Here is a 14,221-nt window from a genome sequence, read left to right as displayed (position 1 = left end):
TATATTTGAATTGTATTCTTCGTGTAGGCCTAACTATTATATTATCAATGTAACCTATATATACAACGGTTTCGCACTGGCATTTTCATCTCTGTGAATAATGTCACTGACCAATTCCTAATGGTGACTGGAGTATAAACGCAATGACGCTGCTGGTAGGTTTTATGTGACCTATTCACAGGTTCGACATTTGCTGTCTTGTGGGGTTATTTGTTGCAAAGTATTTATTACTCAAAGTCTCAATTTTTGTTAGTAATGCCTTGTATAATACAAGGATATTTGTATTTGCTTAGAATGGCTTCGCGTGCCGGACTAAATCAGCTGGCGGGTCGGATGCGCCAAATTCCTTGTTGAATTTTAAAAAGACAACGCCTCCAGCATGGGTCGTGAACCAAGTATCGAATACCCCCTAAGCCCCTGCCTACTCCGGGAGGGTTTGTTTGGCTCAGTGCGCAGACTTTATTGTGTTGATATAATTTCATTGGCAACTCAATATACGTTGTCTGCGCTATGTCCGTGTCGTATTTCGTACGAATTCTGGAACAGTCCCGATCATTGAAAACAATAGTATAAGACAATGTCTCTTCCAAATAATCGCACTTTGATTTGAAGCGATATGCCCTTTCAACTTCATCGTATAGTACAATGTAGGCTACATGCATTTGAATGTTTTGCTAATAACTTGCGCGCAGTTAGTGTCAGTGAATACCTAGTTTAGTCGTTGTTTGATTGATTTTTTTGGTCAATAAGAAGACTTGATATTGCGTAACATTGAGCAAATTTGGAGAGCCTTGGTGAGGATTTTCGATTGACTACACCTTATACGAATGCACACCATGTTCTCACATATCCATAAATCTGACTTTGGTGCATAGATAAAGCTACTAATTGACGGATTTCCCAGAACAGTTTCCCATAGTGCTTACCACTCCACACTGAAAAAAATCTGGTAGATTTACTGGGAAATCTCTGTAAATTTTGCAACGAATTACCAGTCGTAGCCAATAACTGTGAGTAGCTTGTAATATTACATTTTGATATGTAATATTACCTTAATTTAGCTGTAAAGTCAAGTTACCAGAATTTCTTCGCAGAATTACTGGCAGCTACTCGTTCCTGCAGTTTATCAGGCTATTGGCAAAATTGATTAGCTTGAAAATCGCAGCGGCCAATGTTATACGTTGAACTGAATGTTACTGATATCATTTTTGTGGTGATTTGACCTGATTGAACCACGTTCGCGAGACTGGGTCTATCATACGCAAGTTGTTGGCCCTAGTACCAATTTCAGTAAAGTACATACTAGAGTAAAAGAAACAACTGACAATCGTAGCTAATGTGGTACACCATAGCCACTATATTGTATTATAAGGCTATGGCTATACGGCCGGTCTCGTTGGTTACCACGGATAGGACTGATAAGTTAAAATATCAGTTTAGGACGTATAATATTGTTCGGGAAACTAGAAATGTCAGCACCGCATGCTCAGTTGACCATTTGTTAATGTCGGACATGGCGATCCATCATAGGTTACAGTAGGTTAGGGTTACGCGTTACTGCTTTTTCTGAGTTTCGTAGTGAACAACCAACGCACAACTGTGACATCACAAGCAGCGTCTGGTTAAGTAAGTACAGTAAGTAGTGAACATCACGTGGAATATATATCAATTTATACGAGATTAGATGGAAAAGAAAGGGACTATATGTAATGATAAATGTTTCTGTATGAAAAAATACGACCTAAATCAAACATTATAACATGGCCAGTGAATATTATTGGTGGCATGTCTGCGGATGAATACCACAAATTTTGAAATCGGTCGAGTGTCATATCGTCGTCTGTCTGGCCATTGTTGAGATTTGAGCAAAGGTAGGAGCGCCAATATGGAATCGCTGTCTCGCTAAACGTACCGGGATTCCAACCCGGGTGAAGCGAAGCTTGTTGTGCTTGAAGAAAGTGGAACGTTGAAGATTCCTAGAAATGCTGAATGGGATACGCATCGTAAAAGGTACAGTACTGCATAGTATTTGTTACCGTGAATATCTACGACTGTGCACACCGCCGGGATGACTTTGATTTCATTCGCCGCATTCTCTGTTCTATTTTGGGATATTAGTCGACTTAGATAGTGACCTGTGACACCACATACTCCGCCACAGGTGAGTTGAAACTGTTGGCTGGTTCATGCAATTTTCGGGCCATAGCATAGAGATGTTTCCATCCACTGCTGGATTTGTTTGGCATACATGCCACCTCAAATGAGCAACCTTTTGCTTCAATACATTAGATCAGTGGTTCTCAACCTGCGGAGCGCGAGAAATTGACTAAGTCTGTCTGAATTCTGACTAAACATGTGTTTCACAACCCATTTTCAGAAGACGATTGTTGAAGAATAAACTTATTTCGTATTCAAGAAAGCTCGCCAAATTCAAACTCCAGCAGTCGCACTCAACTTTATTTGAGCAAATTTTTGATATTCTTTGAAGATTTATAGCAATTCCCACGTGTAAGTCATTCATTGCTTCGTAGATTTGGCAGTAGTCTAAAGTTCAGTGCGCTGCGTAGCTGTTGGTAATAGCTGGCGAACTGCACTGCTTAAGACAGACTTAGATGCAAAATAGGTTGCTATGCGGCGGCTATGCCCTGGAATACGGCCTTGGGCTACCTAAGTAATTGAAATGTGACCGTGATTAGCAAAAAGGTTGCCTATCTCTGTATTAGATGATGTGCTCTTTTTGACGTGACGATAAGTGCAGGGGGGCGCAAACTTTTTGGCCATCGCCTAGGGTGGCGCATGTCCAAAAAGGTTGAGAACCGCTGCACTAGATAAAGTAAGTCATGAATCTCTGCTATATCATGTAAAAGGCGCAGCCGTCATCACACAATGTACCAGTGCCGGTACTTCAAAAATTGTTATATTTTTGTTAGCCTATTTGTCTTAGTAGTTATTGTAATGTCATGTCTAGGTTAGGAACTTTGCTTAATATAGCGACTTACGCATGAGTTCTTTTTAGTGGAACTGCAAAATACTAGTCACACAGAAGGAATGAAGACGAGAAAAAAGAAACAATTGGAAGTTTATCCGGCGGTGGAATTAATTCACCTTTTCTTGGGACCACTTGTGCTATATTTGCATTCCTCCTAAAGAAGAATTAGACCTCCAGCAGCAATACTTTTTCATCGTGAATCATGAATGACTATACACTGTTATATATTATACAGTTGTCCCAATGTCGTTTTTAGAGCGTGAAGATACTTTTGCGGTATTTTGGCATCGCGTTGCTTTGGGATAGGTATAACTATGGATGTACATGAATGTAGAAGCTGGCATGTAATCTGATTTACTAAGAACAGCATGTAGGGTTGTAGGTACTAGGTAGGCGGTAAAATTAATCTCGCTCGTAAATGTACAGGAGAGAATGTGGATTGATTAAAATACCAGAGGTGACTGTAACATTACAGTCTGGCGTGTAAAGCTAGATTACCGGACGGGTGTAAGTTGAATTTACATTGAGTGACGGTAATGTTATATTACTGCCAAGTGGCTGGCCAACCTGCTTCCTGACATTTCGCGGTAAATCGAGGTATTTTTTTTGTGTGCAGTTCACGATCAGCGCTCGACAATCGCCTAATTTATAGCTAGCGCCCGCTTCGAGATGGAAAGCGCAATAAGGGTCGCTGACCCCCACTTTCGGAACCACTGCTCACTGGGTCGAAATTTCATGGGCACATGAACTTGTCACGACTATACATTATGTGTGCAACTGTGCATGCGTGCACGTGTCAGAAACGTGTTGGCGAGATTTCATTGGCTGGTCGTCCTCAATAACTAATTTGTCCAAACTATGGAGATGAAAGTTCCTAGAACAGGATTGAAATTTGAATCTGTGAGCAGCGATTTGTTCATAGAATTAATAATTCCACTTTTGATTCAGTTCCAGGACACACAATGCTGACAGCATCATAACCAATAACCATGTAAGCTTTAAACACGCTTCTACTATGTGTAGATAAAATATAACTACCCCGGATCTGCGCATACAGAGAACGAATCTACCTAGGACACGCGCAAATCGTTTTTTATAGGCACATCACCAAAATAATTAAAACTGGAGTGGCCAATATGAAATCACACTCGTGATCCGAATTATGTCCATCTCGTTTAGGATTTCTGTGATGTTCAGCAGTTGAAACCGTTCAAACTGCGTGGGCCTTGAGATCGGGCTGTCGCGCCAGAAATTAAACATAAAAATAATATAGGAAGTATGTACCTTAGAACAGTGGTTCTCAAACTTTTTAAGACAAGCCCCCCCCCCCCTTTATAATGGTGAAATATTTTGCGTCCCCTCCATATCGATATACCACAAAATGCAACCAGGATGCTAGCAAACCTAATGGATAGTTTGATGGCATGGAGGGTTACGACTGTGGATGAGAGATTTTTAAATATGAAATTCAAACTAAATACAGAGTAATAATCACGAATTGGACGTTATCACGCGAAACGCGAAAAAAAATTTCAGTTGAGCTCAGCTTCGCGCACCTCTTTGGATGCTTACACGCCCCAAGTGGGGCGCGCACCCGCCAGTTTGAAAACCACCGCCTTAAAATTATCATGTTGAAATATACTAAGAAAAATTTGAAATAGGTCCCTGCATTAATTCGATTTTTAGTACGCATTCTATTAATATTTCCTGCAATATCCCAGCAATATTTTTAATAAATTTCTTCAGGCTCTCGCGGGCCGCACAGAACGGTGTTGTGGGCCGTAGTTTGTCCATCCCTGAATTACGGTGATACGTATTGAAAAAGAGCTTAAATTATACTTTCCGAAATTCATTTTTCTGGACAGAAATGATATCATCAGCAATGGAAAAAGATCTTATCGGATGCCTTGATAGCGAGCCGAAATTGAAGGGGGCTATGGTAGCTCTGAAAGTTTCGTCGGGCGTACCTCACGTAACTCAGACATGCATTTTGAGCTGCGAAAGAAGAGGATTTACGATCGCGGTTGCGTCGCAGGACAGGCAATTATGCATCTGTTCAGATCTCCTATCGCTGTAAGTGATGGCTTTCCAAGTTACGATCATTGTGGTTTGGCGGAGGTAAGACTTAATAGTAGAATATTATATCTAAGGGCTGCCGGACTTCATGATGAGTTCAACACTCAACTTCACTCTGAAGTCTGTAACGGTTGACCTTATGACACCCTAACGAAAGGGTTAAATCAGGTGCGGCAAGACTTTTCGGCCAAAGGGCCACATGCGCTTCGCGAATCCTTTGCACAGGCCACTTGAATGTTGATGACCTTTTATTAGTCATTCGATAGGAGCGAACCGAATTACGTAACGATGAAAACAAGACAGCAGCTCCGCTGAAAATACACGGCTTCGGCTGCTTGCTCTGGCTCCGGCTCCGTATAGCGCTGCTTGCAGCTACCGAATACACATGGATATACAATAGGCTCGGTCACTACATTCATCTTGAATTAAGCAAACACCATAACATCACCACTTCGACAAAACATTATTACGAATACAGCCCAGCACAAGTAACATAAAACGACTAAGTAAATATTCTGTGGGATGTAGGGGGAGATGTGGTATCGATGGATCACTGGGACCGAAAATACTTTGAAAATTCTCCATGATAATTCCATGATTACACTCCGTGAACTTGTCTACAATTGCATGCTGGCAACATCTTTCCTCACATACAAAAAAATTCGAAGTGCGCAAACCATGGGGTCCCTCACAGATGTTTTTTGTTTTGGGGGGTGTAAACTAAATTTAGATCGACATATACATTTTTCTTTGTAACCTTCAACACGAACAAACCAGCAATCATTTTTATTGGGAAGTCTAGAGCTTGTATCAGGCTATATAATGGAACCTATTATTTTTTTCAGTACTTTCCTTGAGTGGAATTCTTCTCGATTCATCTACAAAATTAGTAGGGTGGGGACCGTCGATACAATAGGCAAATCAAGCAAAATAATCAAGCATACTAATCCTGAAACAAATGAAACATGACTACGTACAGAAAATCTTTATGTAATAATTGCATATGATGTTTTATCGCTATAACGAGGTCTTTGGAAGTCACACTGTCGATTTTCGGGCAATATGTATGTACCCTCAAATTTATAAGTCGGAGCCTAAATCGAAACGTGATTTTATGACAACATTTGAGTCAATATTTAATCTATTTTTTGACGGTTGCGACCGAAAATTCTTTTTTGGCTTGCTGTAGCTTAGATTATAATACTGAGCAAGAAAAGTTGTCACATCTGAGTTTTTTAGGGTATATGTGTCATAGGTCCCCGGGTCGTGTGTCATTGGACCCACCGGGTGGGGACCGATGACACGTTCGAGCAACAAATTTTGAACGTCCATAAATATTTTTTGAAAAGATGGATATTCATGTATATGTGCGCGATAGGTAGAGCTTGTATCAAAGTGCTGAGCCAGCAAAAGATCTGCTGTTTTCGGCTGAACATTTTGGGGCCAGCGATCATTTTCCAATTTTTGATCCATCGGTACCACATCTCCCCTACCAGTTATAACTGATCGCGAAATCAAGAGCAACCGCCCGGATATGATAGTCAAAGTAAAAAGGGAATGAGATCGATTGGCAATTGTGCTGGCCGTCTAAGCTGATTGAAACATGTGACAAAAGGTATTAAAAAACGATCAAAACACGCAGGCATTAAAATAGAATGTGAGAAAATGTGGAGATGTAGAATACACATTGTTCCGATAGTCATTGGCGCTACAGGGGTCGTACGCAAAAAAAAACTCATCGGATATATTCAAAAAATTTAGAGGAACATTCGACTCGGCATGATCCAGAAGATCACTTTATGGGGCACTCTGCATATCCCATATTCTTCTGAGACCTTGAATGTACCACTAGACTAAATTACACTTGCACAGCATAATTTCTGAATAGTATATTCATATTGAAATAAACCCGAATATTTTCGGCTGACACTCGTCAGGGGTAATCGTCAGTAACTAATAGAGAAATGGAAAGAACATAGTATATCAACAATCGTCTCACAAGATATGACGTCACCAGTATGAAAGAGAGAGCGTTCAATGTAGGCCTACTATTTTTAGGTGGTACGCGAACTGCTTCTGTTGACAGAGTTTGGGTTGGTGTATTTTGATAAAGGTCGACCGCAAGGCACACAAATGAAGTGTGAACGGCCCCTCCCAACGACGCGAAATCTGTCGTCTCGATAATTATTCACACAAATCGGATTATCTAATAGATGTTTGCCGATGGCAGAATTAATGGCCTTTGATCTGTCAGCATCAAGCTTAGTACGTATGCGATATAAAAATAGTACAATAAGATTACGCCATCGTTTTGCCCCGGTTATCTGAAATTTCATGACGGTGTCGTCATATTTGGTGATATGGTTATAAATGCAAAATGTTCTTTACAATTTTCTATTAGTTTGTGACTATTACCCATGACGAGTGTCAGCCGAAAATAGTATCGTTCATTTCAATATGAAGATATACTAGTCAATTGTAAATTGAAGTTTTGTACATCCGAGAAGCTGTTATATGGGCCTGTCCGTGAGCTTGGTCACTAAACGATTAGAATATTTCTTAGTTGCGAATGTATTTTAAAGGTTTGAAAAAGCAGAGAATGTGAAAAAAATGTCAAACAACTGCATTCCTGGCGACGCAACAGATCGAATCCAGATCTACGAAACGTTCAATGAGGATCCAAGCTGCCATATTCGTTTCTACGACCAAAATGAAGGAAAGCCCGTTATGCTTTTCAGCTTCCCTGGTTCTGGAAACACGTGGATTAGGCATCTTATGGATATATCTATGGGAGTTTACACAGGAAGTGCTTACAACGACTTGTCTCTGTACAATAGAGGTACGTAAGGATGTGTGGATGTTTCTCAGTTTCGGAAAGCACGCGAATGAGATGTGGGTGGCCGCAACTGCCTGAAGTAATCACTGAATTTACTTGAACGTAACGGAGATTGCAGGTTTAAGCGATACAGTGTTTAGCCGCGTGCTAGAGCAATGGTTCTCAAACAGGGATCCGCGGTCCTTTTGGGGTTCGTGAGACATTTTTTAAGAATGCAAAGCACGTTCTAAAAGTTTCAAACGATCCAGAAAAAAAATTTGTGAAGTTAAAAATAGAAGGCATCGTAATTTTAGTACAAACTCTAATGTAGCCCGACAATATATCGGTTATCAACATTAAGTAGGATATTTCGGTGCAGAGTCATTCAGTTTTATATTTTAGTCGCGCTTCACTTGCTTTAGTATCACTACGCCTTTTTTTTTTATTCTATTCCGTTTAAAGACTCCCAAATAAAATGCGCATAATTTTACAGAAATAAATCCACCCGTAATCGCAATTATGAGAGAATCGCTTGGTCTCATTGGGATGCTTTAGTCTAGGGCAGGGGTCGTCAGCTCAAAACGGGTCGCATGCCACTTTTTAAATTTCGTAGTGGCCGCGGGTCGCATGAATTCAATATCGATATACACTATAGGTAACCACGTTTTAAAACTCTACGTCAGTACAACGCCGTCCCACCTAAAATAGGCAATGGACATAGTGACTTCAAAAGAAATATTATGTTATTAAAGGAATACAAATACCACAAAAAAACCATTAACATCAATTTCATTTTATTTTGAACTCTGAGCTGTGCACGATACCTGGAAATGCTTTCCAGCGACTAAGGAATCGATATTAAGGCTAGCGAGATACGTATCTAGCTGAGACACCATATCATATACACATTAAGCTTGATCTTGTGGGTAAGCCATAAGCCAGTGGTTCTCTAACTTTTCTAGACACGCCCCCTTTATGATGCTTAAAAATTCCACTCCCCCCTTATCGTCATATCACAAAATGCAACCAGAATGCTAGCAATCCCGACAGATAGTTTGGTGGCATGGAAGGTTATGACTGTTGATGAGAGAATTCTATAATATGAATTCCTGACTATCCACAAAATATGAACGTGTTGGAAATCGCGCATACGGAGAACGAATCTACCTAAGACACGCGCGAATCGTTTTTTATAAGCACATTACCTGAATAATTAAGACTGGAGTGGTCAATCTGAAATCAGACTCGTGATCCGAATTATGTCAATCTCGTTTAGGATTTCTGTGGTGATTACCAGTTGAAACCTTTCAAACTGCGTGGGCCTTGAGATCGGTCTGTCGCGCCAGATATTAAACATAAAAAATGGTACAGGAAGTATTTACCTTAGAACAGTAGTTCTCAAACTTTTTAAGACACCCCGCTTATGATGGTGAAAGATTCCGCGCCCCATTTATCGTCATATCACAAAACGCAACCGGGATGCCAGCAAACCTAATGAATAGTTCGATGGCATGGAGGGTTACGACTGTGGATGAGAGATTTTTAAATATGAAATTCAGACTAAATACAGAGCTATAATTTTGAATTGGATGTAAATCGCGATGAGCGCGAGAAAAATTTTCAGTTGAGCTCAGCTTCGCGCTCCCCGTCAGACGCTTTCACGGCTCCCAATTTGAGAACCACTGCCTCAGAATTATCATGGTGAAATATGAAAAGAAAAAGTTCAATCAAATCCCTTCATTCATTCGATTTTTAGTACGCATTTTATCAATATTTTTAATTAGTTTCTTTAAACCCTCGCGGGCCGCACAGAACGGTGTGGCGGGCCGTAGTTTGCCCACATCTGATATAGGCGAAAATGGAGCGTGAACAGATCCACACAGCACGCTATCTAAATTATATTCATCGATACTGTCGTAAAAACATAGCTGTCAGCCCATATGTGGGCTACTTTGCTCGGAGCGCGACAAAAAGTCTGAGATACACTCATATTTTGCGAAAATTGAATTATTGTTGGTACTTCGTGAAAATATGCAATGTTATTTTCAATTCTCTACTAGCTGCTGACTGTAACCCCTGGCGAGGGTCAGTCGATAATAGTAGGGTTCATTTCAATAGAAATATACCATCCAACTGTATAATCTGTATCTCAAAGGTATTGAAATCACACTATTATCCTTTTCCTATCGTTACTGAAATGGATTTTCAGTTCTCATTTGTCTCAAAGCGAACGCGCGGAATTTCAAGATGACAATATTAATAACATTATTTGTGATTTACTGACGGAGCCGGCCGATTAAAACGAATCTGCACAGACACCGCTTACTTGATGACTTGAAATTGACTCGAAAATTATGCTTCGAGTCACGGATCAATCGAAATTTTTTTGCGACGTCGAGTTAAGTCAAGTCATTTTTGCAAAGTGACTCGAGTCGTCCCAACACTGGTATCATACAATATTTGTAGCCTGGTCTTATGTAACTAGCCTGCACACGACGCCCTTAAATAGATTCACCGCCAACAAGAAAGCTATCCAATCCCATATTCATCTGACTCGGCAAGCTTCATTTCCATTCGCAGGTCTCCTGGGAGAAATAACAAATCCCTTCTCCGGCAGGTCAATAGTGGTGAAGGATCACAATCTTGCCAAGATATTTCCATATAAAGTACTCCCGAAGTATCGAGGGGCGATAGCACTCATTCGCAATCCATTCCATGCCATTCTGGCAGAATGGGCACGGGAATCCTCCAGAAACCATACCGGTGCTCCGTCCGAGGATCGTTACAAATCGGCAGGTACTATTTCGACACAATACATTCGGAACATCTGATATCGATTTTTTCTAGTTATCTATCATGTCAGAAGTAGTGATAATGATAATGCGAATTTACAGAAAAATATGAATACTATTTCTAAAACGCGGACAGTATAGTTCATGTCTTTTGTCCAGAAAGTTTCGATGGCCTGCTAAAACGGGTGTAACGCTTGAAAAAGTCAGAGTAAACTTTTCAAGATTAAAGAATGCCATGTGATGCTAGATTACGATACGACGAGCAGGAGCTAGAATTCGCAACAGTAGCTCCAAACGTTTTGATGAGCCATAGTTGCAGTGATGAAACGTATGATATGGGCAAAAATGCTGTGTGACGGATCCACGCAACCCGGAAAGTCATACTGGTGCTCCGTCAGAGGCTAGGTCCTAATCGGCAGGTACCATTTCGATACAATATATGTGGAACAACTGATATCGTGTTTTTCTTCATAGCTGTCATTGTCAGAGGAGTCCCGTTCGACCAATTGAAGACGATTCCCACTGATTGCGTATTCGATGAAATGCGTAAAGTTGTTGATCGATAACACTGGGCAACAATTTTAAAAAATTCACTGACTTTGATGTTGCACTTGATTTAGGCTAATTTTGTATGCTGATTCCAAAAATGCCGCTGGTTTTCTGCTGTCACGTCAAGTTCTTGCTCTACGAAAGGGGTGGGCAACCTTTTCGGCCGAAGGGCCACATGCAAGCGGCGAACCATTGCGCGGACTGCTATCCGCGCAAAGCGCGAACATTCTTCAAAGTTTATAGGTCAACAATAGGTCACTAATATTGTTACTTGAGTATATTGCGGGCCTGTTTTATATCGCTGGACTCAATTCGCAAGGACTGGACTATTTGGGGGACAACATATTGCGGGAAGCGGGAAGAAAAAAATTTACTTTACATAAATCCGCGGCAGAATATTCTGCTTTATTGCAATTAACGAAGATCTACCAAAAATGTGACTGGCCCATGGGTCTGCCAATGCGTCGGAACTGATATTCTAGTCGTCACATCCCAAGTGTTGCGGCCAGATTAATCGAATTTTTGGCTGGCCTTGCAAGTTCACAATCTGGGCAATGGATTTTTGATAATATTACTAATATCGAAAGTATAACCTCGCGTGCCACTCAAAGCCTTTTCGCTGGCCACGGGTTGGCGGCCGGCCCTGCTCTACGACATATGCCCAAAATATGCAAATCTTCCCGAATTTAGCCATATTACTTTTCCATATAGATATCGACACTTTCATCGTGTAATAAGTCATATAGCCAAGGTGTTAATTGTACTATTAGGAAAAAAGTTACTGGTATCAATCTAGGCCGATGCTTCCACGCATTTTTGATTAGAGGATGCAATCATCCAATAATTTTTCAGACGCATATATGATGCAAACTACAGGATATGACAAGAAAATAAACATAAGATTTACTATCAGCTATTGGTCCAATGCCTCATTCAGCTTACCCAGTGTAACTTCAAACTCCTATAAGCTCGATAATTTGGATAATGAAGAAGATCTTAGGGGTGGCAGGCCCAACGATGAAGATTTTGAAATCCAAGATGATTCAAAACATAGATTAGCCTAGTCCATCAACACATTATGAGTGATCTGTTATAGGTTATAGGACATGGAAAAGAAATATTCGGACCTTTTAGCATCCTTGCCAATTGAGAAAAGATTACTTGGCAAGAGAGTGAATATATCTCATTTTCGATCATGAGAAAACGCGTTTTGATCGTAGGGCAACTTTCGTTAGATTTGTGTATTGCCGTGATACTGGCATTGGCATGAAACTGTTACCATCGGTCGCTGGAGGAGATAGGATTAACAACTCAAGTGCATGGCAAATGTCTATTGTTAGCTCAAAAAGGATTCTAAAGTGTGACATTCTCCGAAATGGCAACGACTTAAGGTTAATAAGTAACAATGTTACACTTGCAGTCTTCGTGAATAATACAGAAACATTGAGAATAATACTCGAACGTTGAATTGTTGCAATATCAAAAGCACAATTGGGATTAGATCAATGCGTCAGCTTTGAAATATTGCGTTTTTTAGTGGTCAGACAATAAGAATTCACTTACAATCCTGATACACGTGTGCCACCGCCATATGTTTATGTCGGACAGCAGACATTCAAAAAAGCGAAAATATCTAAATAATTTCCCGGAAAACCTTGGCATAGTCAGCGTTAAGCAAGGAGAAAGCATCCCCCAATATCTGAAGATGATAGGGGTAAGACACCACAGTAGATTGGAGATTACATATGTTAGCTGACTATTACTCCAGTATCAAACGAGACGACCCACAGAATTATGAGTTATTAGCGTAAATTAGGACCCTGAAACTCACACTTCATTTGTCCTGCAGAAGCAATATCAGTTTAAATCAACCTAATAAAGCAGTGCAAATGCTTATTTGGACTCTATTGACTTACTTTCGGATGCTTGTGGTTTTTGAAACGTTTGATACAATAAACACCAAATAATAAAAGTAGCACTTTTATGCGGGTTATGAAACAATAGGGTGGGTGCCTACCCCAAAAACTTGACGGAATCGAGAAAAACAGAAGTCCTTTTTCAATTCAGTGCCCAAAACTTAGTCAAAATCAATTGTCTGATCAAAGTCAACAAAAATTGTGTGTTACCAGTGTCATTTTAGGAGTAACAACGAAGATATGACATACATGAGCGATGGGACTTATATTTCTACGTCTGCGTTTCAAGACACCTTATTTCATGGTACCGTGTCCTAATATAAAGTTGAGTATTGTTGACAGGATTTCTTCAATTTGCGCAAGAATCATCTATACGATGGAGAACGACTCTTGAAGACGTAATGACAGGAGTTGAACCAGCTCTTGTTATTTATTACGAAAACCTTGTCAACGATCAAGTGAAAGAGATGCGACGAATCGCTGAATTTTTGCAGTTGAACTCAGATGACCACAGATTGAACTTTGAGCGGAGGCTCATATGCATGCAGTTGGATGTAGCCGGGAGTTTCAAGCGACGCAAAAAGACTTTGACTTTTGATCCCTTCACGGGATCATTGAAAGAGAAGCTCGATAATGCGATCGTCAGAACGAACACTTTTCTTGTTGATCATAAACTCCCCTCTATGGTACTCTCTTATTTGTCAAATTCTACAGCAGGGAAAGGGGACTGATAACTTTGATCTTTCACGGCATCCATTCATCTAGGTGTGTAGTTATGTGGAAATAAAATGCTTAATGGTGCTTGTACCATGTAGGCTCGGACCCAAGATCTCACCCAATCAACAAAATGGGAAGCGATCGCCAGGCGTAGAATACGCATTCGATGTCAAAATGATGCTTCAAAAGAAACAATTTTCGCACTTCTGCCGCAGACTCATTAATCCGTTGTTGCCGTCCGTTAACCCTCTCGCTACTGCAGCTTACAACCGCTATTAGCCCTATCGCTACCTGGATCATTGTTGCTTTCTTGCATACATACTGACCCTTATGTTGTAAGACATCACAATTTGACAATACGTTTTCA

The 14,221-nt window shown here is 40.5% G+C and overlaps 1 protein-coding gene and 1 long non-coding RNA gene across 4 annotated transcripts in view; both read left to right on the top strand.

The window, feature by feature from the left end:
• The window catches only part of LOC145436918 (sialate:O-sulfotransferase 2-like), a 44,227-nt gene extending 30,262 nt beyond the window's left edge, over positions 1-13,965 (top strand). For 2 of the 3 annotated variants that reach the window (XM_080314108.1, XM_080314109.1), the window contains exons 4-7: positions 4,855-5,062; positions 7,648-7,904; positions 10,461-10,676; positions 13,480-13,965. In XM_080314108.1, the coding sequence (XP_080170234.1) occupies positions 4,855-5,062; positions 7,648-7,904; positions 10,461-10,676; positions 13,480-13,868 (1,070 nt within the window). In that variant the 3' untranslated portion in view covers positions 13,869-13,965. The remainder of the gene's footprint in view (positions 1-4,854; positions 5,063-7,647; positions 7,905-10,460; positions 10,677-13,479) is intronic. The other variant, XM_080314110.1, reaches the window with a different exon arrangement.
• On the top strand, positions 1,070-3,172 carry LOC145436931 (uncharacterized). The gene is made up of 3 exons (XR_013914496.1): positions 1,070-2,010; positions 2,378-2,508; positions 3,017-3,172. It is a non-coding gene; the product is annotated as an uncharacterized LOC145436931 (long non-coding RNA).
• Positions 13,966-14,221: the final 256 nt, after the last annotated feature.

Source organism: Botryllus schlosseri, chromosome 4 (genome assembly GCF_051294905.1).
Source record: "Botryllus schlosseri isolate E-star chromosome 4, Bs_hap1, whole genome shotgun sequence".
Taxonomy (NCBI): domain Eukaryota; kingdom Metazoa; phylum Chordata; class Ascidiacea; order Stolidobranchia; family Styelidae; genus Botryllus; species Botryllus schlosseri.
This window is presented reverse-complemented; position numbering and strand designations above follow the sequence as displayed.